This window comes from Pagrus pagrus (genome assembly GCF_965226575.1).
Source record: "Pagrus pagrus genome assembly, chromosome: 10".
Classification (NCBI taxonomy): Eukaryota; Metazoa; Chordata; class Actinopteri; order Spariformes; family Sparidae; genus Pagrus; species Pagrus pagrus.
Window position 1 is genome coordinate 34,343,417 of NC_140194.1, and position 26,929 is coordinate 34,370,345.

Consider the following 26,929-nt stretch of genomic DNA (forward strand, 5'->3'; position numbering starts at 1 on the left):
CTCCGATACTTCGGTGGTGTCTCCCTGCTGTCACCGCCGCTGTCCGCCGAGCTGAGTTGGAACATGGTGGTGGGGGCTTGGGGACCAGCGACCAGACCCCGGCTATCATCATGGCGGCTTCCACCTGCACCGCTGGCCCGATGCACACGCTACCGCCGGCACCTCCCGGGGAGCGAACACCACCAACCGCGGACATCAGCAGAGCTGACGGAGGCGTCCACCATCCTGACACCATTGCCTCAGCAGCGGCTGACCCAGCGGGGCCGTGCCGAGGGCAAACGGCCCAGCAGCTGGGAGCGGGTATCATCATGGCGGCTTCCACCTGCACCGCGGAAGCGGACGGCGGCACTCACTATCCCGACACCATCACCTCAGCAGCGGCTGACCCAGCGGGGCCGTGCCGAGGGCAAACGGCCCAACAGCTAGGAACTGACGGCGGCATCCACCATCTCGACACCGTCACTCCAGCGGGGCCGCGCCGAGGGCAAACGGCTCAGCAGCTGGGAGTTGGCGGAGGCGTCCATCATCCTGACACCGTCACCTTAGCAGCGGCTCACCTGGTTCACCCGGGCACCATCAGCGCAGCGGCTCATCCAGCAGGGCCGTGCCAAGGACCACTAGCCCAGCAACTTAGCAAGGTAAAACCCAGAAATCCTATTTTCAAAAAGCATCGAACTACAAAACTCTTTCAGACACTCAACCAGGCAAAAACTGTATGGGATCTACGATGTAAAGTGAAAGGACTGTTCTGTGGCCATCTAAACATCCGCAGCATGATCAATAAGCGTGAACAGCTGGAAGACCTACTCCTGAATTCAAACATTGACTGTCTGGGTCTAACTGAAACTTGGCTTAAGCCACTATCCCCTGAAGCCCTAGTGAGCATGCCGGGCTATAATGTCCTCAGAAATAAAAGTAAAAGGGAAAGGTGGTGGGGCCCTGTTATATGTTAAGAACACGCTGGACTGTGAACAGATCAAATGGCCGAATGAAATTCAAGTTGAGTGTGTCGGAGTAAATATTACCCTGTCCACAGAGATGTCCTTCACTCTGCTTTGTTTATACCGCCAGCCCTCCGCTAAAGTAGAGTACTATGAGCAATTAAAAACAATTTTAAATACCTGCAATTTAAACAAAGAAGTAACCATTATGGGAGATCTGAATGTAAATTGGGATGTTAAAAAGGACAGGAAAAATCTCAAACAAATTACAGACTACTTTAATCTCTCACAATTAATAGAGCAACCCACGAGGGTCACCAGTCACTCCAGAACCAGAATAGATCTCTTGTTTTCCAACAGAGCAGAAAGGATTACTAAAACCTATAATTTTTTAACTGGAATGTCAGATCACAATATAATATTTTTTTCCAGAAAACTATCAAAAAAACGCTTAAACAGACCTCACTGGCCCCAACCTTCTGCCAGTTTCTGTCCAAAGAATCTTCAACAAAATTTTCTGGTAGCCCTAGAGCGTCTTGAGGGGACGAAATCCTTTTGTGTGATAACATTGATTCCGGCTGCTCTGTCTTCCTGTCTAAAATCAGCGAAGTGATGGAAGCTTTCACCAGAAGGGGGAACCATAGAAAAGGGCAAAGGGTAACCCTTTCATGGATAGACGAGCACTGTAGAATCTTAATGAAAAAAAGAGACCAACTTCTCAAACAAGCATTAAAGTCGGGTTTGACCACGGACAGGCAAAAATTCACCCATGCTAGAAACCTAGTAACCCAAACCCTAAGAAAGGCAAAAGCCACATTTTATATTAATATAATAGAGAGTCACAAAGGGAATGGAAAAAAGGTCTGGGACTGTATCAACAAACTCACAGGCAGACTAAATAACAAAACCAATAATACCTTCGAATTGAAAATATGATGCTCTGGTGAAAGATCCCCTCACTCTTGCCAAAACACTAAATGCATACTTCATAAGCTCTGTCACCCAAATTGTGAAACTGTTTAAACCTTCTATGTACACACCATGTCCCATCAAAAATGACCTCCCTATTTTTAGATTGGAGGAAATCACTGAAGCTGAAGTGGGAAAGATAATAAGATCTCTTAAATCCTCCAAAGCCAAAGATGCTTATGGGCTAGATAGTAACTTTCTAAAATCTAATGCAGACTACCTAGTGAAACCACTCACACATCTGGTTAACCTGTCAATCAGGCAATGCACCGTCCCATCACAGTGGAAGGTTGCTTTGGTTACACCTATTTTTAAATCTGGTACTAAAACTGAGATGGCAAACTCCAGGCCCATAAACATTCTCCTATCATTTCCAAGGTGGCTGAGAAGTGGATGGTCAGTCTAATCACCAAACATCTGGATAAAGGTCACACCCCTCAGATCATACCTATCAAACAGAAAACAATGTGTTTATATTAATAATGTTAAATCTCCCTATCTCAGTTGTTCTGTTGGGGTTCCGCAGGGCTCTATTCTTGGGCCTTTGTTGTTCTCCTTGTATATAAATGACCTACCAGATGTGTGTAACAATGTCCATTTCCAGATGTATGCAGATGACGCCGTTGTCCTCACTCACGGTAAAAACTATAGTGAGGTGTCTAAGACACTAACATCTGTCATGTCCAATGTTCAAGAATGGCTCACTGCCTCATGTCTGTATTTAAATACGCAAAAAACGGTTTGTATGGCTTTTTCTAAAAAACCTGTTGTTTAGCTGAAACAGGAAGTCGGCCATCTTGAACGGCGTGAGGAGATTTTCATTTTTCCAACGCTGTTTTCGGGACTTTAGGATGTTCGCAGACTCACCAAATTTGGCCCGTAGCTTCTTACCCATGAGTACGTTAATTCGACACCACAACTGCCCTCGTGGGTGGCACTACAGCTCAGTAGCGCCCCCTAATGCCCCCCTTATGGGTTTTCCCATTCATTTTTTATCATGTTTTCGCTTAATACTTTATGTAACTTGTCCTACATATTTAACGCCACAGACTTCACACTCACTACATATCATCTTCAGACCTTGATGATGACACCTTGTGCAAAGCTTTCGCCTCAGATATACCTGGTGGGCGTGGCAGTGCAATGACCCCTTATGGCTGTTCCCATTCTGTAGGAACCCATTTCTAAGCCTCGTACTTTTAACTAACTCGTCCTACAGATTTTACGCCACAGACTTCACATTCGCTCAGTAGCATCCCCATACCTTGATAATGAAAAGTTGTGCTAAGCTTTTGCCTACGTCATTCCTGGTGGGCGTGGTGATACGGTTTATTTCAATGACCCCCTTATGGCATTTCCGATTCTGTACGGACCCAAGTTCTATGGCTTAGTAGTTTAACTATCTTTTCCTACAGATTTAACACTACAGAGTTCACATTCACTCAGCAGCATCCTCATGCCTTCTACAGCCTGTGTTGTGCCTGGTGGGCGTGGCCGTGCGGTCAATTTCGATCCTTCGCCAACAAACAGGAAGTCCTTTAACTTCAACATACAAGTTCCCATTTACACCAAATTGCTAACATATGTAGAGGGGCTGGCCCTGAATACGTCTCTGCATCAGTACTGTGTCATATCTATAGCGCCACCCACTGGACACAGGAAGTCACTGAAGATGTCACTGTTGTGTTTTCAGTGACAAGGATCCCATTTAGTAAGAACCTTTCCACAGACAATGGACGAACACACATCTGGACACACAGGACTCCGACGGTGCCACAGCCCAATGTACGTGGGGGGGCGAGGGCCCGTTCATCACTGCTTGCGGTTTTAATTTTTTTTCTTTTTCTTTTTCCTTCCATTCGACTGCATACTTGGTGGCCTGAACATACCCCAAAACTCACCAAACTCGGAACATACGTCACATTGGTGTGCTGCTATTAGAATTCAAAATGATTGGGGGTGGGTGTGGCCAGGGGACTCCATAGCGCCACCCAACGTCGAGTCATGTGACCAAAAAAGTTCTTGGATCGTCATGAAATACTCGTACTTTAACTAACTCGTCCTACAGATTTAATGCAACAGACTTCACATTCACTCAGTAGCATCCTCAGACCTTCAACAGCCTGCGTTGTGCTTGGTAGGCGTGGCAGTGCCGTCAATTTCGATCCTTCGCCATCACGCAGGAAGTCCTTATAACTTCAGCATACAATGACCCATCTACACCAAATTAGTCACACATGTAGAGGGGTTGTCCCTGAATAGGTCTATGCATCAATACTGTGTTAAGTGAAAAGATGGCTCCATAGCACCCCCTGGAATATTTCAAGCTTGAAGCCTCACCTCCTACATGCACATACATGAAGGAAATTCAGTATACATATGTATCATTGCCAGACGCACAAAATACCCCTAGGCACCGAAACCCTCAGTCCAACAGGAAGTCGGCCATTTTGTCAAACTTGAAGCCCCACCTCCTACATGCACATACACTAACAAAATTCGGTACGCATAAGTTTAATGACCAGACGCACAACCATCTTGGACACATGATCTCAGTCCAACTGGAAGTCTGCCATTTTGGTTCAAAGTTAAGATTTCGCTGCCATTTTCACCCATTTCTATGCCTCTGTCTTTAACTTCTCCTACAGATTTAACACGACAGATTTCCCGTCACTAAGTCTCATCCTCATACCTTCATGATGAAATGTTGTCAGAAGCATTTGCCTACGTTATTCCTGGTGGGTGTGACGGTCCGATCTTTCAATGCTTGGCCATTGTAAGAGCCATGTCAATGTATGGTGTGTGTTGGACCCAAACTGTCCACTAGGTGGCTATGTTGTGTTTTGGGTCACATGCCTAACGCTAACCTCAGCCTTAAGCCAGCCTCATGAAACATTGTCCCTTTTCACTAAAATATTCACCAAAAATACAAATTCCACCGGAATCCAATGGGGACTTGCTGTGTCTAGTTCAGCCAGTATAGGACCACATTTGGGAGAAATTTCGAGTCAATCGGTCCAAAGACCTGGAAGCTATTGAAAAAAATCGGCCGAAAAAGGCCACTTTTCTTTAAAATATTCAACAAAAATGCAAATTCCACTGGAATCTAATAAACTGCTGTTCTTTCCTTCCGCCGGTATCAGCGACATTCGTGATGAATCTCGAGTCAACCGGTCAAAAGACAACCGTAAACCCGAAACTGCTCCTGGCGTGCACCCTGTGGGGGAGCCTCTGTCGCCAGAAGGGCCCTGCAATGAACTGGCGACTTGTCCAGGGATATACCCTAGCCTCCGCCCATAAAGTAACTGGGATTGGCTCCAGCAACCCCGCAACCCCCCGAAAGTTGGGGATAAAGCGGCAACATCTCCCGTGACCCTCACGGATAAGCGGCAAAAAGAAAATGAGATGAGATGAGAGATGAGAGCGTCGGACCAGCTGTGTCCCAGCTGTCATCTGAGTGGCACTAGACCGCGACACAAACGTGCCCGTAAACCGTAATCTCTTGTTTATGACAGATAATACACACATCGTAACGCGTATATGATAATCCATCATATTGATTTAGCAAAGGCTTCGTTGAAAACAAACGGAGAAGACCTGGAGGAGGGTTAGCAAAACAGTTGAGTAGTAACCGGGCGAGAGGTTGTTATGGAGAAATAAATCCGGACAAATAAAATTAAAATCCGGAAATAAATCCGAAACCCCTCCGCTTTGCGTTGGGGTTTCATTCATCCATTCAGTCATCTTACTTGCATTACTTGCTGCTTCATTTAGCTGCCAAAAGCAAATAAATAGGCTGATTTGGTGTAAACATGATAGCAATGTTAGCTTGTTGTTAGCTTACAATGTTAGCATAGAGGCTAACGTCTCCGTCGAACAAGTAAACAAGTGTTGACAATACTGCAGAGACAGACATTGTGTTGACACCGTCTAATAACACAGAAACAAACTAACGGCAGCTTTCACAATCATAATCCAGCATCGGCATGAAAGATATCTGTGTCACAACATCCATCATATAGACAAAAGATTACCTGCTCAACAGAAACTCTGCTGTATCAGCATCGGGTCCATATCTTCACGGACCTTTCGCCACCGTTCAAATGATGACCCGATGTTTATTCGGGTTTGAGCGCTCTTTGTTTCACATCTCCACTTTGTGTCTTTTCAGTGACAGACTTTCTTTCTTTTGACTCTCTGGCAAGCAGAGGCAGCTGAACTGCTCAGGGCAAAACAAACCTCTTGTCCGCTTGTAGTTTCAAATGTGGAAGTGGGTCGGGACCAGACGTGAGCAGGAGAGTGAGCGAGGGGATTGGATCGGAAAATTGATCCAATAGGAGCCATCCGGACCGGATGGCTCCTATTGGTCAATTTCTTTTTAGTTTTGCAGGCGCTAGAGAGAATGGATTTATTTGGTTCCTTTTACTCTTCACATTGTGTAGGTCGTACTATTGGGTCATAACCACCATCTAAATGATGTTAATAATAATGACAAATCTTTCAAATCGTAGACCATAGCTTTAACACATACAGCACACAGTTAATACAGCATTACTGACCTACAGCGACCCCTAGGCTGTAGAGTAGCAACTGAATACACAACATATTTCCCCCTTGTTTAACAAGCTTACTGGTAAATAGGAAATACTCAATACCTTAAATCAAATCACTGACTGTCACAAATAGTGCAAACTTCTCAACATTGTTTAACAGTAGCAAAAACAGTTTTCCCAGTAATCACATTCAATAATCATAACAACGGTACTCTGTAGTACTAAACTCTTCTACAGTAGCAACTTAACTTTTATTCTGTCACTTTGCTTTAACTTAAATATGAGTGAACAAACTCATTTCCCACTGGTATTTGTACAGGTTTCTAACAGATAATAAACCGAGGTAGCTTCAACACATAATTCACCTTATGTCAAACAGTCATTTCACATTGTTGTTTGTTTTCTCTTTTTTTTTCACATCATTTCCCCTTTAATTTTCCCTCCCCAGAGGCCATGAGAGACGATTAATATTCGTAATCGTCAAGCCAAGCAGGCTTCTTCCTGATCCTAGTGGATCTGTGCATGGTATCATCCGGTGGTTGTGCAAGCTCTGGCTCAGGGGCTGGAGCAGCAGTTGTGCCTGTGATGGTGTCCTTTTTTCTGTCTGGGACCAAAGAGAGGTGAGAAGCGTTCCATGTACGTCCATCCTCCAGCACAAAGGAACCTGCACCAGCTTTCTCATTCACCCTGGCAGGTGCATGGAACTTTGACAGTCCTTTTTTAACATGGAAGGGTTTCCTCACTCTGACCAGACCTCCCTCTTTGATCCTTGGCACCTGTGCACCTCTTTTAACATCTGTGTAGGCTTTTGAGGCAGTCTGTTTGGAGGTGACACGACTGCGCAGCTGCTTTTCTAGCAGCGGTGTGGGTTTGCTTGCTGGGCCAATGTTCACTTTTGTGCGCATCTTCCTGTTGAACATGAGCTCATGGGGTGACACCCCTGTGGTGCTGTGTGGAGTTGCACGGTATGTGAGCAGGAACTCCTGTATGAAGGGTTTCCATGATTTCCTCTCTAGCTCAGCGGTGAGGAGTGTTTCTTTAAGAACGCGGTTCCAGCGCTCTACGGCTCCATTTGCTTGAGGATTATACAGAGACACTTTTCTGTGCTTGATGTCTCTCACTGCTAAGAATTCTGCAAACTCACTTGAGGTAAATTGTGTCCCATTATCACTAATGAGGTCTGTAGGGTTGCCAAACCTTGAGAACACTGTAGACAGGAAAGTGGTGATCGCCGTGGTTGTGATGGAGGGAGTAAAGGCGACCTCTGGCCACTTGGTGTAGTAGTCGATCAGTGTCACTGCATAGCGGCAGTCCCAGGTTGCAGACTCAAATGGCCCAACGATGTCGATTCCCACCTTTTGCCACGGGCCATCAGGCAGCAGAACTGGCTGAAGTGGTGTAGCATGTGTTTTAGCACTTATCATTCATCTGGCACGTCACACACGTCCTGATGCTTTCCTGCACACACATGTCCATACTTGGCCACCAGTATAAGTTCTCTGCTTAGTGCGGACAACACACTGGTGGGTTTCATGTGCCAGATTAACAAGCTGTTTTCTTAGGGCCACAGGAACTAACCATCGCTGAGGGCCCCTGTAAACAACAACATCTTGGACAGAGAGTTCGTCTCTGACAGCGAAGTAAGGCTTCAGCACTGCAGGTAGGGACTTTGCTGTTTTAGGCCATCCCCCTTTCATCTTCCCTCTCAGAACAGTAAGTTCTGGACACACCTCACATGCTACAGTTAAGTCTTTCACTGAGAGAGCTTTCAGTTCCGCATCTAGCAAAGCCACCAGCTCAGGCTCCATCACTGGCTCTGCATCCTCTTCTGATGGGAGAGGCAACCTGGAAAAACAGTCAGCAGCAAAATTTTGTGCACCAGCACGATACACCACATCATATGTGAAACACAGAAGTCTGGCTGACCACCGTGCAATACGCATTCCTGCGCGTCCAAGTCCTTTTGTAGCTAGCAGTGTGGTCAGGGCCTGATGGTCTGTGCGCAGTGTGAATCTTGTCCCCCACAGAAAAGTCCTCCACTTTTCAGCAGCCCACACACAGGCCAATGCCTCCTTCTCCACAATGGAGTATTTCCGTTCTGCCGGTGTGAGTGAATGTGAAGCACATGCAACTGTACGCTCCGTCTCATCAGGATGCACTTGGGTCAGTATGGCCCCCAGACCATAATCTGAAGCATCAGTGGAAACAATGGTTGGGAGGCTGAGGTCAAAAACTGCCAGTGCTGGACTGTTTACGATGCAAGTCTTTACTTTGTCAAAGCTCACCTGTGCAGCTGCAGTCCACCTGAGACTAATAATTTATTGACTTTAGGTCCAGGTGCACTGTGGGGACGTCGTGAATGTCCCCGATAAGAGCAATATTTCTGCCCAAGGAGAATGTCTATTTCAGTTCTGTCTCATATGTCCCTTAATCATCTGCCTTCTGGGTGCAGTAGATTAAACTGTTTGGCTGGCCTGATTCACAATAGATTTCCCTCATAATGACCTTACTTGTTGCATTTACTTGCTTAAAGATAACAACAGCATTAAACAAAGACTCACAGAGACTCCAGAAGTTGACATCAACTATGAACTTACCTGTTGATAAGTGTCCTGTGGACAGGAAGTGTCAATTATCTACGTCTCTGTCACGACCGCATGGTGGGAGCCCGTGACAGGAGGAACATCCCTAGTGGTTGTGGTCATCTGCAATTATTTGACAGAAGAAATAATCAAAAATATGTTAAGCAATTGGTCAATTTGATGTAAACACTCTCTCATTGAATAATAATAAATTAGAGTAATACATTTCCTTAAGGACATAGCTCTAAAGATAAATATGTGCCTACACACCAGACTTCAGAGGAAAACAATCACCCAATTCTACTGAATTTTTTACTACAATTACTTCAGCTAAATCAAAAAGCTTAGTGGGGAAAATATTACAGAAATGAAAATAGTCTCCTACAGGTTCAATACCATTATTTGTTTTAATTTTGATACATTTCAAAATGTATTTCATTTACATTGCAGGATCGCATTAGCAGATGGCAAAATGGCAATCACTGATTGTGCAAGCCTGTATGTCAAATTTAACAATGTATATAACTATAAAGCATTAAAGTTAAGATTTAACTGAAAATCTTACCACCATGTTTTCTTCCACGATATATATATTCTCTGAATTTTATTTCCACTGGCATGATTTAGGTTACACATCCACTATGTTCTTAATTAATATTCCAAGCAAAACCTGGCTTGCTACACTGTTTAATAACTATAACCAACCAACATTATAATCGTTTAAAATGAACTGCGCCTTGTCTGGAAAGCATGGCTCTAAAAACTTCGCCCGCTTCAATCTGGTTGGATTATTGTCGCCCACATAAGCATGACTTCAGGTCAAATTGTGATTGAGTCAAGTGCATTGTGCTGCGAAACCAACCACCCAAACCCTCCACACCAGGCGTGATGGACGGCGAATATAGCCGCTATGTCAGACCTGGACTTGGAAGGAGGACTCAGGAGCAGCATAGGAGCAATTAGAGCAGGCTTTATTGTGACACTTGTATTCTATACTTACACACTTAAACAAACAAACAGGCTTTGAAACATCTTAATACTCTGAAGGCTATGAAATCAGTACTACAAAACGTGAGGCAAAAGACCTCAAAGAAACAAAGAAGGAAACTAAAGATCACTCAAGGGAGGCAAACAAAACACACTAATAACTTAACTACCCTGGCAATCGTGGCTATGAAAACTAAGTAACAAAAATTCACTCCAGAGGAGGCAAACAAAAGACACTAATAACTTAACTACTCTGGCAATCTGGCTATGAAAATAGGTAACAAAAAATCACTCCAGAGGAGGCAAACAAAAGACACTAATAACTTAACTACTCTGGCAATCTGGCTATGAAAATAAATAACAAAAAAATCACTCCAACGGAGGCAAACAACAGGGCTAATAAATTAGAATCTTGACTGGAAAAATTTACAAACGAAAAGTCACTCATTTAAGAGGTAAAATATAGACATACAAACTTGGGAAAACGAGGCTTGGATCAAGGCTGTGGATGAGGGCTGGGGTGCGTGACAAACACAAGACACTCTGGCACAGAACAAAGGGAGACGCAGACTATTAGACACATCAGGTGAGGGAGCACAGGTGGAAACAATTAGGAATCAGGGGAGACGTCAGACAGGTTGCACATGAGGAAGGGCAAGTGACCTGAAACGAGAGGAGAGTTACTCTTCAAAATAAAACAGGAAGTTCACGAGACAAAAAACCGAGGACAAGACACCCCTCACCGCGGTGTGACATGCTATATTCCTACCCTGGCACAGATAAAAAATAAATTAAAAAAACTGGCACCCGAACATACAAATTACATACAAATTATACTTAATTTTAACGAGCAAGTCCACCCTGGTACCCGAAAACTTTGATAACTGTCTTAATTAGCTGACTGTTAACTCTAGCAAGTGCTAATTTATGATACACCTGTGCTCGTCTAGCGACCTTTAAACAAGAAAGCCGACAGTTTTAGTAAATAAATATATGGCTACTAGGGGTGTGAATCTTTGGGTGTCTCACGATTCGATTCGATTCGATTCCGATTCTTAGGGTCACGATTCAAACGATTCGATTCAAAAATTGATACAGTGCATAGTGTGTTAAGGCAAATTATGGCATCAAAACAATACAGTTTGTATAAGATAATGTGATTTTTAAACAAACTGATTCCAATGATGTAATCACACAAAGGCAAACATTAAAAAAAGGTAACATTTATTCATGCTAAACAAATAAAAACTTACTTACTGTTCAAGAAATAACTTGCATAAATAAAATTGCCTAAATAAAAGCTTAGGCTAGCTGCCTTTTTCTCCCAGCTCTTGATTAAGTTCACCATACTTGCCATAAGAGCAGATATTGATATCTCATATTTCAATTAACATATATAAATATATATTTGTTTTCCGGCTGTAGCTCAGTGGGAAGAGCAGGTGACCAGCCACCAGAAGGTCGCTGGTTCGAACCCCGGCTCCCCTGGGCAGAACTGAGCTACATGCCGAAGCATCCTTGAGCAAGATGCTGAACCCCTAAACTGCTCCTGATGCGCAGTTGGCACCTTGCAAGGCAGCCTCTGCCATCAGAGGGCCCTGGAAGAACTGGCGTCTCATCCAGGGGTGCACCCTGGCCTTTGCCCTGTGAGAGCTGGATTTGGCCCCAGTAGCCCCGCAACCCCCCGAAAGGGGGGATAAAAGCGGCAACACCCCGCGACCACAATAGGGACATAGCGGACGAGAATGAGATTAGATGAGAAGATATTTTGTTTTCCCCTTTTCATTGCTTTTAGAAATGGAATCATGGACAATATAGAAAATACAAAACAAAAAAAATATACAAAAAAAACAACGCTTCAATGTCAAAGTGAAAACAGATTTCTACAAATTGATGTAAATTAATTGAATATATATAATGTAAAATTAGTGATTGCTTAAGTATTCGCCCCTTAAAGTCAGTATTTAGTAGATGCACCTTTGGCCTCAGTCACATCACTGAGTCTGTGTGTGTGTGGATAGATCTTAATCAGGCCTGCACATCTGGACACTGCAAATGTACTCCATTCAAAACTGCTCAAGCTCTGTCAGGTTGAACGGGGATCGGGTGTGAACAGCCCTTTTCAAGTCCAGCCACAAATTCTCTATTGGATTGAGGTCTGGGCTTTGACTGGGCCACTCCAGAACATTCACCTTGTTGTCTTTAAACCATTTCTGTGTAGCTTTGGCTGTTTGCTTCGGGTCATTGTCTTGCTGGAAAATAAATCTTCTCCCAAGTAGGAGTTGCAGATTGCATCAGGATATCCTCCAGGTTTTCCCTATATTTTGCTGCATTCATTAAACCCTCTACCTTTAATCAAATCAAATCAAATCAAATTTTATTTGTATAGCCCAAATTCACAAATCACAGTTTGCCTCAGAGGGCTTTACAATCTGTACAGAGACGACACCCTCTGTCCTTCGACCCTCGATTCGAGTGAGGAAAAACTTGCCCCAAAAAAAGGCCCTTTTAACAGGGAAAAAAAATGCGGAAGAAACCTCAGGGAGAGCCACAGAGGAGGGATCCCTCTCCCAGGACGGACAGACGTGCAATAGATGTCGCATGTACAGAGCAGATCAACGAGATCACAATGTATTCGATTATAAGCGATGGTTGACAGGAGTGAAAGTACATAAAGATGTATTACAGCAATAATGATGAAATGCACATGGAAATGTGATTACTAGTGATAACAGTAGTAGTGATTAATGGTAAGGATGGTATGTAGTAATGCAGTACGATAATAGTAGTGTAACGTATGTAACAGAGATGTGACTAATATTAGCGACAGTAGTGGTGGGTGTTAGGCAGGGTCATGGCAGTAGGCGCATCCACGATCAGGCAGGGTCATAGCAGTAGGCGCATCCACGATCAGGCAGGGCCATAGCAGTAGGCGCATCCACGATCAGGCAGGGCCATAGCAGTGGGCGCATCCACGATCAGGCAGAGCCATAGCAGTGGGCGCATCCACGATCCACGACCCGGGCGCGGCCAGGATCCAAGGGAGCCTGTAGGACTAGAAAGCACAAGGACTCCGGGGAAGAAGTAAGTCAGTGACATGCAGAGATGGGGCATGTATACAGGCATAATGTATACAGATGGAGAGGAGAGGAGAGGAGAGGGGAGGAGAGAGAAGCTCAGTGTGTCATTGTCCCCCGGACTAGGCCTATAGCAGCATAACTAAGAGCTGGTCCAGGACAGGCCTGGGCCTGTCCTGGACCAGCCCTAACTATAAGCTCTATCGAAGAGGAAGGTCTTAAGTCTACTCTTAAAGGTAGAGAGGGTGTCCGCCTCCCGGACCAAAACAGGAAGATGGTTCCACAGAAGAGGAGCTTGATAGCTGAAGGCTCTGGCTCCCATTCTACTTTTGGAGACTTTAGGAACTACAAGTAATCCTGCGTTCTGGGAGCGTAATGCTCTAGTTGGGTGATAGGGTAATATGAGCTCCTGGAGATATGATGGTGCCTGACCGTTAACAGCTTTGTAAGTGAGGAGAAGGATTTTAAACTCTATTCTTGATTTTACAGGGAGCCAGTGCAGAGAGGCCAATACAGGAGTAATATGATCTCTTTTCTTAGTTCCTGTCAGTACACGTGCTGCAGCATTCTGGACCAGCTGGAGACTCTTTAGAGACTTGTTAGGGCAGCCTGATAATAGAGAATTACAGTAGTCCAGTCTGGAAGTAACAAATGCATGGACTAGCTTTTCTGCGTCTTTTTGAGACAGGATGGGCCTGATTTTTGCAATGTTACGTAGATGAAAAAATGCAGACCTTGAAATTTGTTTTATGTGGGAGTTGAAGGACATATCTTGATCAAAGATAACTCCCAGATTCCTGACGGTGGTGCTGGAGGCCAAGTTAATGCCATCCAAACTCGCTATATCATTAGATAATGCATCTCTAAGGTGTTTAGGACCAAGTACTATAACTTCGGTTTTATCTGAGTTTAACAGCAGAAAATTGCAGGTCATCCAGGTCTTAATGTCCTTGAGACATGCATGGAGTTTAGTAAGCTGATTAGTTTCATTTGGCTTTATTGATAGGTATAACTGTGTATCATCTGCATAACAATGAAAGTTTATGGAGTGTTTCCGAATTATATTTCCTAGAGGGAGCATATATAAGGTGAATAGTATGGGTCCAAGCACGGAGCCTTGAGGAACACCATGACTAACCTTGGTATACAGGGATGACTCATCGTTAACATGTACAAACTGAAATCGATCCAAGAAATAGGACTCAAACCAGTTTAATGCGGGTCCTGTAATGCCAATTAAGTGTTCCAGTCTCTGTAGTAGAATGTGATGATCAATGGTATCAAATGCAGCACTAAGATCTAGTAAGACCAGGACAGAGACAAGTCCTTTGTCAGAAGCGATTAGGAGGTCATTTGTAACTTTCACCAGTGCCGTTTCTGTGCTATGATGTGCTCTAAAACCTGATTGAAAATCCTCATATAAACTATTTTTATGAAGGAAGTCACATAGCTGGTTGGCGACTGCTTTCTCAAGGATCTTGGAGAGGAAAGGGAGGTTGGATATAGGTCTATAGTTGGCTAAAGCTTCTGGATCAAGATTAGGCTTTTTAAGGAGCGGTCTAATTACAGCTAGTTTAAAGGATTGTGGTACGTATCCTGTTAATAGAGACAGGTTGATCATTTCTAGTAAAGATGTGCTAATTAAAGGTAAAGTTTCTTTCAGCAACCTAGTTGGGATGGGGTCTAGGAGACAAGTTGTTGGTCTAGATAAAGAAACCATCGAAGTTAGTTGGTGGAGGTCGATGGGAGAGAAGCAGTCTAAATATAAGTCAGAATTTACAACTGTTTCTGAGGTTCCTGTGTTTAAAGATACAATAGTACCAGTTGAGGGCAAGCGATGATGGATTTTGTCTCTAATAGTTAAAATTTTATCATTAAAGAAGCTCATGAAGTCATTACTACTGAGCGTTGTAGGAATACATGGTTCAGTAGAGCTGTGACTTTCTGTCAGCCTGGCTACAGTGCTGAAAAGAAACCTGGTGTTGTTTTTGTTTTCCTCTATTAATGACGAGTAATAGCTTGCTCTGGCAATGCGGAGGGCCTTCCTATATATTTTAAGGCTATCTTTCCAGGCTAAGCGGGATTCTTCCAAGTTGGTGGAACGCCATTTCCTTTCAAATTTCCGTGATGTTTGCTTCAATTTGCGGGTATCCGAGTTATACCAGGGTGCTAACCTCCTGTGCTTTATAGGTTTCCTTTTCAGGGGGGCAATAGAGTCCAGTGTTGTTCGCAATGAGCCTGCAGTGCTATCAACAAGATGATCGATTTGTGAGGAACTGAGGTTAGCGGAGGAGTCCTCTATTATATTAAGACATGGCATTGAGTTTAGTGCCAGCGGTATAATTTCCTTAAATTTAGCTACAGCACTATCAGATAGACATCTAGTGAAGGAGTTTTTGCCTAATGGTGTGTAGTCCAGTAATAGAACTTCAAAAGTTATTAAGTGATGGTCTGATAAAAGAGGATTCTGTGGAGAAACTGTTAGATTTTCAATCTCGATACCATAAGCTAGAACAAGGTCAAGGGTGTGGTCAAAACAGTGAGTTGGTTTATGTACACACTGAGAGAAGCCAATAGACTCTAATAATGAGATAAATGCAGTACTAAGGCTATCATTAACGACATCCACATGAATATTAAAATCACCTACAATAATTACTTTATCTGATTTGAGGACTAGACTTGATAAAAACTCAGAGAATTCAGATAAAAATTCTGAGTAAGGACCAGGTGCTCGATACACTACAACAAATAGAACTGGCTGTAAAGTTTTCCACGTTGGATGTGAAAGACTCAGAACAAGGCTTTCAAATGAGTTATAATTTAATTTAGGTTTAGGAATGATTGACAGACTTGAGTCATAAATAGCTGCAACACCACCTCCTCGGCCAGAGCCTCGAGGAATGTGAGTATTAATGTGACTGGGTGGAGTGGATTCATTCAGGCTGACATATTCTTCAGGATGCAGCCAAGTTTCAGTAAGACAGAATAAATCAATATTACAGTCTGAAATTAAGTCATTTACTAGTACAGCTTTCGATGACAGGGATCTGATATTTAGGAGTCCGCATTTAATTCTCTTGTCTTGTTTTGAGATTGCAGAGTTGCTGTTAATTTTTATTAGATTTTCATGCACAACTCCTCTTCTGTGGACTTTTGATTTGATTAATTTAATTAATTTAGGTGGTCGGGGGGCAGACACAGTCTCAATGAAGTTTTGGGTGTGCAACTGATCTAATGGAAGCTCAGAGAAGCGTGTAAGACTGCAGCTCTGCCTCCTGGTCTCAACTCTGGGTTGTCAGGCTGGTTGTTGGCTAATGAAATGGGTTAAATTTCTAGAGATGAGAGCCGCTCCGTCCAAAGTGGGATGGATGCCGTCTCTCCTAATGAGACCAGGTTTTCCCCAGAAAGTCCGCCAATTATCAACAAAGCCCACATCGTTTGCTGGACACCACCTCGACAGCCAGCGGTTGAATGATGACATGCGGCTGAACATGTCATCACTGGCTTTACAAATCTTGCAGGTCCTGCTGCTGAGAAGTATCCCCACAGCATGATGCTGCCACCACCATGCTTCACAGATGGGGATAGTATGGTTGTGGTGATGTTAAGTGTTTGGTATCTGCAAAACATAGCATCTAGTCTGATAGCTAAAAAGCTCCATTTTGGTCTCATCAGACCAAAGAAACTTCTTCCAGTTGACCTTGGAGTCCCGCACATGCATTTGGGGGAACAACTAGTTGAGATTTAATGAGCTTTCTTCAACAGTGGCTTTCTCTTTGCCACTCTACAATAAAGCTTTGACTGATGAAGAACCCGGGCAACAGTTGTTGTATACCGAATTTTCAGCTTTCCCCCATTTCTGAAAATGTTTTGTTTTGTATATTTTTGTATATAATAATTTACATACAGTACAAAAACAAATATATATATATATATATATACAGTATATATACATATTTATGTGCATAGGTGTGTGTTGACACAAACAAAACATCAAAAAATAAAATATAAAGGATTCATTTTACCACATTCTCTCAGACAGTAATCAATAACCGTTATGTTAAAGGAGCAGCAATTTACGTAATATTTGCTGTTTATTTTTGTAGTTCAAAGAAATCCCTTCACATGCATAGCAATCTGTAACAATGTGCTAACACTAGCTTTCTGGAAAAATTTAATAAATAAAAGTTAAACAAACTGTTGGGATCACTAACAAGAGTTGGCCGGGCCGCCGACAAAGGAGCAGGAGCCAGTGTTGACCGGGGAGCAGGAACAGGCGGGGGCAGGGCTGCCGACCGGGGAGCAGGAACAGGTGGCGGCAGGGCAACATGAAAAGTGAAGAAGGATAAGATGAAAACTCGGCTTGATGAATAAATATTCCCATTGTAAGTCATAATTATGAAAGAGAAAAAAGGTAGAAATTATGAGATAAATAGTGATAGTTATGAGATAAATATTCATAAAGAGATATAAAAAATATTAAAATTATGGGAGAAGAAACATAAATATGACATAAAAAACATAATTATGAGAGGAAAAAATTGAAATTAGATTAGCTTGAGATTAAAGTCATAAGTATGGGTTAAAAACATTGAGCTACAAAAGTCATAATTTTCACTTTCTAACTCAGAATTTTGACTTTCTCATCAATTATCTGTCTTTAACTGGGTCATTGTGCTGCTAAATATTTTCTTAATAACAATATTTTGTAATTCCTTTTCAATGCTGCTCCTTCTAGTATGCATGACCTCAGTATTTATGAAATCATGGTGACAACCATGCATGCAAGAAAATGATGCCGGTAGTCTTTGTGAATTCATTGTCAAAGAAAAGAAAGTAACCGTGTGCTTGCATACCAGTACCCATCACATGCGTGTGTACTTGCACATTAGATGCGCTCCAGTACTTAAACAAATAGCACCACAGCCCTGATAATGTAACTTGGGTAATTGCTCTCCTCTCTCTCTTTCTGCCCTTCTGATGCCAACAGACATGTAGAAACCTGCCAGCTTTTCAATCTGTGATGTCCTCTGTCCTAGGGCTGGGCGATATGGCCTCAAATCAATATCACGATATATTGAGCAACTCACCTCGATAACGATAAATGAACGATAAGTACAAAATCCCCCCCCCCCCCCCCGACGCCTAAAAAAAAAAGGTAGTGTCACTTGTAAACGAATAATAAATAATGTAATGAACAAAAATGTCAATAAAACACTGAAAAAACTATTGCAAATAACACTGCCATGTGACAGGTGACAACTTTAAACTCTTTTAAACAAATAAGAGCACTGATGATTAAGAATAAGAGGGGCTTGAACAGGGCACTTCAAAAAGGAGCAGCAGACTTGGTATCCTGACCTGTTTACTCAGACGAGTGTTGTAGATGTGAGTCTGACTCGTGGCTGCATGTGATCACTCTACTCTACACACCAGTGTTTACTCCAGGTTCTTGCTAAGAAACACTAGCATGTTTACCGTTTCAGGCTTCAGGCAGGATCTGAGGCATGTAACAATGTTTCCTCCAGAACTGAAAAAGCCACTTTTAAGATTCACCTTAGTTTCGTTTCCAGGTCAAACTCATTTACAATGGAGGTGCACGGGTCAACTTTTCTGTAGCATCAAAATTGCTATTTTTAAAACACTAAGAAGACTCGACACAACATGAAACTTTGCTCGTAGTATCACCAGGGTCCCTACACCTGAACACGAGCATTGAGAACATCGTTTGTGGACACGAAGTTTGCTAAAAAGAAGGTTTTTGAACAACTCACGTTAGCATTAGCAGTAGCAGTCCTGCCAGTCGCGATGCGTCGATCCCCGAGTGTGGCGTAACATGAAGGAGAAAGCTCCATGTTACATCTGGGATCGGGGATCGACGCATCTCGACTGGCAGGACGGCTAAGCTAACGCGAGTTGTTCAAAAACCTTCTTTTTAGCAAACTTTGTGTCCACAAACGATGTTCTCAATGCTCGTGTTCATGTGTAGAGACCCTGGTGATACTACGAGCAAAGTTTCATGTTGTGTCGAGTCTTCTTAGTGTTTTAAAAATAGCGATTTTGATGCTACAGAAAAGTTGACCCGTGCACCTCCATTGTAAATGAGTTTGACCTGGAAACGAAACTAAGGTGAATCTTAAAAGTGGCTTTTTCGTCGTAATTATGCTTTTACACAAAGGTTTGACTCGTGTTCATTCACAAAATGAGCCGAGGTTGCATTTTGGCAACAGTTACACACGTGAATAAACCGGTAGCCTACCTACACACACAGCCAAACAAGACAAAAACGTCTTTTTTTTTTTTTTTTACACACCGAATATACCGACATGGGCAAAATGACGTCGGTTATCGTCGTAAATTTCGGTATCGGTAAATTTTCGGTTTATCGCCCAGGCCTACTCTGTCCCCATCAATATCAAAACCAAACCTACATCCTGGCTTTAATAACAGGATTTTAGTTCAGCCTGTACACTGTCAAATGAGTTAGCTGAACTCAAACCATTTGAGGAAACCGATTGCCTCAAACCATTTAAGTTTATTAACTTAAACAACTATAAAAAATTATTTGATTTAGGTACAAGTAACTTAAAGCTGGAGTTTGTAGAATATGTGAAAAACGCATGAGACTGGGATGGAAACAACTGCGCTCCCCCCTCCCCTCCCTGTTTCAACTCCCTAGCTCCACACTTTCACTTTCCACTCTCGTGGACGCGCGCTAGCGCTAGGAATATTCACGTCGGAGCTTTTCTGTCATACACTTGCCGTGGCCGAATTACAGGTAAGAAAGTACTTTACCTTTCTCTCGTGAACAAATTGAACGCATGAACAAACAAACATTACTTTTACATCGTTTAGAGACCGACGACAATTACTTCTTGCTAACGTCTCAGCATGACATAGCCTACATGTTTGGCACTAATAACGCTATGATATTTGTCATACTGACGTGATACTTATGTAGCATAATCTAATCACAACAGCAACACTTGTATATCACGGGAAAGAGGTGTGAATGCTAAGAATAATAAAACATATAACGCTAAAGTTAACAATTACCCCCACATGCACAGACTATCGGAGACAACCACTTCAGGGGTCAACAATATAAATGGCCTGGTGGCCCGGACGTACTTTTTAAACCGTCAGGGCCACCAGAACGCTCCAAGCACTGGCCCGGTGGGGCCAGCATGGATTAAAGTTCTCCGTCGCTATGACGGATTTCCGTCATTCAAACTTAACAGAGGCGACTTGTGAGATCAATGTAGATCGGAGGAGAACTGTTGGCTGATGTTTATTGACAGATTGTCACACTCTACAGCCAATTGTATCGTTAACAGCGTGTGCTTGCCTGACCAATGACAGTGTAGTGACCCACACAGGGCGGGATCTCAACACGGAGCGGCGCTAAAGTTTAGCTGCTTAGCTAGCAAGGACTCGTCGCGCTGCTGAGTTTGGTCAGCACGTGAGAACTCGTCCGACACGGAGAGTGTGAAGTAACAACTATAGTCTGGACTTTGTCTGCAGTGTATCTGTGTAAACGGCTTCATTCAGCGTCTCTCCCTCCCCTCTGGCACCGTGAGTTACCATGGTTACAGGAACGCCCTGACACTTTAGAATGATGATCAATAATGTATTAATCAATAATGTGTTAATGTACCCACTTGCTGAACTATTTAATCTCTCACTATCCATCTGCTCAATTCCTTCCATTTGGAAATGCGCCAGAGTTACTCCACTTTTCAAAGCTGGTGATCCGACCGATATGAACAACTATCGTCCAATTTCTATCATCTGTTCTGTTGCAAATTTTTTTGAGAAACTCATCTTTACTCAGTTATCACAGTACTTAAATTTATTTAATATTCTTTCTCCATTTCAATCAGGTTTTAGACCTAAGCATTCCACAACTACAGCTCTCCTAAAATTTACTAACGATGTGTTCTCCTCCTTTGATAAAGGCCAACTCACCGGTGCAATATTTATTGATCTTTCCAAAGCTTTTGATATGCTTGACCATTACCTCCTCCTCGACAAGCTCTACTCTATTGGTCTTTCACAACATGCTCTTCTCTGTTTTAATTCATATCTTCACAATAGACGTCAATTAGCCGCTTTTCAGGGTTTTCAGTCCGACTACTTAATTGTTGAAAAGGATGTTCCGCAAGGTTCTACCTTAGGTCCACTTCTCTTTTCCATCTTTATTAATGATTTACCTAGTATATGTTTTCAATGCTCTGTTCATCTTTATGCTGATGATACTGTTATTTATTTATCTCACATCCAGAATTCTTTACAGTCTGATTTTCATTTGGTCCAAAAATGTTTTTTTAAAAACAAACTTGTGCTTAATATGAAGAAGTCTTGCAGCATGTTATTTCATACACATCACACTCATTATCATCCCCACAGTTTGCAAATTAATTTTGATGATGGTTCACCTCTTGAGACTGTCAGCTCATTCAAATATCTAGGACTCGACTCGACCCTGAACTCTCCTTTAAACTTCACATTGACTCTTGTTGTTAAGGAAACCTTTGGATGTCTTTTTCAATTGTATCCCTCTATTAACTGTTTTACTTTCGATGTCAGGAAAAGAATAATCACTCAACTCATTTTGCCTTTTATTGATTATGCTGATATTGTTTACCAGAACACATTTGACAGCTATCTCAAACCTCTCAATATTGTTTAGAATTCTCTATGCAGATTTATTTTGAGGTGTCCTTTCAAAACCCATCACTGTTTCATGTACAAATCACTTAATTGGTTACATCTTAACAATAGAAGACAATTTCTTTAATTGTATTGTATATTTGCCACTGGCACGGAGGGTCTCTGTATGTCGTGTATATATAACGCTACTGACAATACATTTGACGTTGACTTTGGCTCTGACTTCCTTGTAGCTGTCGTGAGCCTTTGGCTGTGGTTAGCTTAAAGCTAATCAACTCACAACATTACTCGTCAATTCACCGCAACCTGAAAATAAACAATAACTGTCACATCCATATCTACACGACACATGTCGGATTATGTTAAACATCCTACGAGTAATATTACAACAGACCAACGGTGTGCTTTAACAACTTTAATGAAATTAGATCACGTTATCATTAAGCCGGCAGATAAGGGTGGCCAAATTGTCCTCCAAGACAGAACTAGCTTCCTCATTGAGCCAAATAGACAGCCGGAGAATAAGAATTATTACATCCCACTCCTACAACCGATGCAACCTGAAACACATCAATTAATACAAACTATAATTAATAATTTATATATCAAAAACTATATTAATTTTAAACAACTAACTTACCTCTTTGGTCCGGAAAATCCACGCCCGTGTCTGTTTTACCTCTTTTTTTTTTTTTTTTTTTTACAATATATTTATTGTTATTAATTATTAGAGATAAAGCACAAAATCAATAGTGGTCCTGTTTATTTATAAGAGGCATGCCAGCTTCCACAGGCGCCGCCAATCAAATTTACTCTTTAATTTCAGTCTGATCACTTTCCAGGAACTGCATAAAAGTGTCCCATATCTCTGTGAACTTATTTAGTTTCCCTTTGGCAACATTAGTTAATTTCTCCAGTGAAGCATGACGCCATTCCCCGTAACCACATTCCAGGTGTAGGGCTGTCCATACTTTTCCACCTCAATGCAATCACTCTCCTAGCCTGAAGCAAGGATAGCTCAATCATGGGTGCAGTTTTGTAGCCCGGTGCAAAGTGATAGTTGGGTCATTTGGGTCATTTATTGCAGTTCCTTGACCGTGGAGAGCGAAGGTTCGTTTCTCACTGGATTTGTTATCTATAAAGGTTAAAAAAGAAAATTAGCCGGGGTGCCCCTCACAAAAATGTGGGGAAATTTTGTCAGAGCCCTATATCCAAAATGGCTATCGTCAGCCAAGCTGGAAATTATCTTTTTAATGGTTTGGCCCACAGTGCTGCATAATACATGGTTTCTGAGACTAATTGGGTCAAGAAATTCATAAATGATGTAGAATTATTGATTTGACCTATTTTTGACCTTTAAATTCAAGATGGCCGCCAATTTTTGGCTCTTTAAATGTCAATTTTTCAAAATCGTCATAGAGCCTTAATATTAGGCTCAAATGAAAGCTCTGCTCATACTGAGTTTAGTTAAGGACAGTAAATTTACAACTTAGACATAGATCATTAGATGTCTGGGGTGGAACAAATGAAAGCAGGAAGACAGAGAAGATTATTGACCAAGGTACGTTTTATCAGACTGTTTTCTGGGAATAATTGACACAAGCAGAAACCATAAACAAGCCGTTTTTTCGTTTTGGGCAAAAAAAACGAAAATCAAAAGTTCAGCTCGTTTTCTCGTTTTTTGGTTCTTACTTACAAAACGAATTTACCACTCAATATTTAGTTTCCATCGGTGGGCGGGTCCTGTGATTGGCTAGTGTGCTTCCTTGCCCTGTGCTCTTCAAAATAAAAGTTCTTCCGTTTGATAATGTCGACAAAAATATTTCTGTATTATAGACACTAGCAGACACAGAGGTCCCCAACACCCACAGTCGAGACTGACCCGGCTTCAAATAAAAAATATAGTATTCATAATCATTTGAAAATGAGAACTTATGAAGTTATGACGACTTCAGCGCAGTTGATGTTTAGCCACAAGGTGGCGCAGTTGTTACATGAAGAGTAGACCTCAGGGCTTTACTACGAAGGAGGCTCAACATCTCCAGGCTCTGTGTTCACAATCGGGCTCAACAAAACCTAAAGCCCCGGTCAGAGTTAATTGTATCACGACGGTGGTCATTGTCCGGCTCTGAGCTTTGTGCTCTGTGCACGTATCCTAATGTACTTCACTATAGTCAACTGTAGGCATTTGTATTGTACACTTCAGGTTTACACATCACACTTCTGAACATTAAATATTGGACCAGGACTGGCTTCTAAACTGTGGTGTCACAAATCATGCTCGAAGGCCCAACTCTTAATCAACTTTTTTAATAGCACATCAGGCAACAATTGTTTCTCAATGTACAGGTGGTGTGTCATCGTGAGTGGCACACCCAGAGACTATGTATGAAAATAACTAAGCTTCTCTAGCCATTATCTGGTACAAAAAATCCCTGCCAAATAAAATAAAAATGAAACAAATTTGCACACTGTGCAGTCAGTGAAGCTCAACTGAAAAACCCTTCACAATTATGACGTGTGCTCCTAGGATAAAAGTAACTCACTGTTTACACTTACACGACACATACTCGACCCCCTCTCCAAAATATATGCAGTGTTTCCTCTAGGATTTTCCCCTAACCCTTTTTTAGTCTGTACTTCCAGGGAAAGTATGCTCTACTTACTCACTAATTTCAGGAAAGCATTCTCTACTGGTAGAGTAAGGACACCTCCTGAAGAGTGATCCAACCAACATGTATGAAACCCTCACATTGTTGTACTTAGAGTAGCCTATGGATGAGAAAATAGCACCTGCCATGTGGTTTCTGTGTAATTAAATAATAAAAACATTTAATAACTCTCTGAATGATTCATTATTGTGCATTTAAAGATGTATATTACTACATTACTGCATTGTTTGTGTTTTGTCCTGGGAAATTAAAAACAAGCCTCATCTCTTTTCATATTTGGTTGTGATCACTCCTACTCCTCAGCTCTCACAGCTCTCAGCAGCCCGCGATCGCAGCTCCTTTGATGTGACAGACTGATAAAACGTACCTTGGCCACTGAAGCTTGACAATTGGTGCCAATAATTCTGCTTTGCAATGATTCTAAAATACTAGCTCTTGTTTACGCTAATCGATTAAAACAGGTTTTGGCTGAATTAGTGGATGAGTACCAGTCTGCTTCCATTAAAGGTAGGAATATTCATAACAACGTCAGACTAATATTAGATATGATAGACTATCAATCCCTCCTTGAAACAGAAGGCTTTATTCTGTTCATTGATTTTTTTCAAAGCACTTGACTCCATAGAACATACATTTCTGATCAAAACACTTTAAGGTTAAATTCTGTGCGATCATTAAAATGTTCTATAATGACATAAGAAGCTACATCTCTCTTAATCCAGGAATGATCCCTAAAATACAAATTCATCGAGGAATTAGACAAGTGTGTCCCATATCACCCATACTTTTCATTTTGTGTACTCAAATACTGGCATATTTGATTGTTAATCATTCGGAGATGAAAGGGATTACCTTTTTTGACTATGAATTTACTATCAGTCAGTTTGCTGATGATACAGTATTTTTTCCATGAGATGAATCTATATTTGAAGAAGCCTTAAACATAATCTCCATATTCTCCAGAGCATCTGGTTTCTCTCACTGTCCCCCTGCAATGAAGACCATATAATGTCCATTCCTGTGGAAAAAAAGAAGTAAAATACTTGGGTTTAAATATAATCAAAGATAACAAATGAAGGTAAAGTAATAATTTTCATGAAAAACAAGAGATTATGAAGGAAACTCTAAATCATTGGCTAACTAGAGATCTCTCCATTTTTGGAAGAAACATACTGTCCAAAGCTGAGGGCATTTCAAAACTGGTTTATCCATGCCAGTCTTTATTTGTTGCTCCTCAAAACATTAAGAAAGCCAATTCAATTATATATCATTTTACATGGAAAAACAAAACACATTATATAAAAAAGTCCCAATTAGTCAAAAATGTAAGCAAGGGAGGATTAAATACATTAGACTTTGAATCAATGAATAAATTGGATAAAAGCCTTTCTATCACAAACTGAATCCATATGGTTTCATATCCCCAAAAATATATTTAAAAAAGTGGGAGGTTTGGATTTTTTGTTAAAATGTGACTATGAAATTACAAAATTCTGAATTTCATAAGCACATATTTCACTACTGGAAAATTTATTTACACACAATTTTAGCCTGCATGGCTCCACCTTATGGAATAACAGAACAATCGCAATAAATAGAAAAACTCTATTTACACAAACTTGGTATGACAAGAAAATAGTATTTGTAGCTGGCCTGATGTATAATCAAGGGTCAATCATGAAACTTGATTCCTTCAGAGAAAAATTTTATATACAGTGCTCTTATAGAGAATACAGTTAAATATGTCGAGCAATACCAGCTCCCCGTTTAATCCCACCGGCAACAATTGTTGCCGCGTTTTTTTTTTTTACTTCTGGAAGCTCTAAAAGTGCTGTTTTGGTTTTGGCAGCTAATGCAATTTTTTAAATGAAAGAATATATTGTCTCCCCTAATTTGTACCAATGTCATGTAACAAGTGTGAATGGTCACATGACCAGGCCTCTTCACTTCCTGTTTGCACCGCTGGCGGGAAATGTCTGCCTCAAACTTGTACAAGAGGAAGTAATTAAAATACCTTAATTAACAGATATAAGTGAAATATTTTGTACATATATTATTTAGACTGCCGACGGAGGAGCCGGGTCAGGAGTCGGCCAGGCTGCCGACGGAGGAGCCGGGTCAGGAGTCGGCCAGGCTGCCGACGGAGGATCACAGGCTGCTGTCGGCCTGAGAGCCGACGGAGGAGCAGAGTCAGGTGCAAGAAGAAAGCCTCCCGTCATCGATGGTCGGAAACTACGTTTTTCACCGGACTACAGCGCCCATACAGTGAAGCGACGTTTGGCCTTCTCCACGACCATGGATCAAGCCAGGGCGAACGGCATCGAGTTTTTCCTGATCTACCCGGCCACCCTGAAGATCAAATCCAAAGCTGGCGTGGTGGAAGCCTTCCAATCCCCGAGTAAAGCCGAGGAATATATCAAGTCGCTGCTGAGAGGATCGCCCGGAGCGGACTGTGATGATACAGACATCTAG

The 26,929-nt window shown here is 42.0% G+C and overlaps 1 protein-coding gene across 1 annotated transcript; it reads left to right on the top strand.

Moving 5' to 3' along the window:
- LOC311263617 (uncharacterized protein) lies at nt 1-26,929 on the top strand (the record flags this gene model as incomplete). Its single annotated transcript, XM_084363807.1, has 2 exons — nt 1-638; nt 26,519-26,929. The coding sequence occupies exons 1-2, from the start codon at nt 111-113 to the stop codon at nt 26,927-26,929; spliced, it is 939 nt and encodes a 312-aa protein (XP_084219933.1). The 5' UTR covers nt 1-110.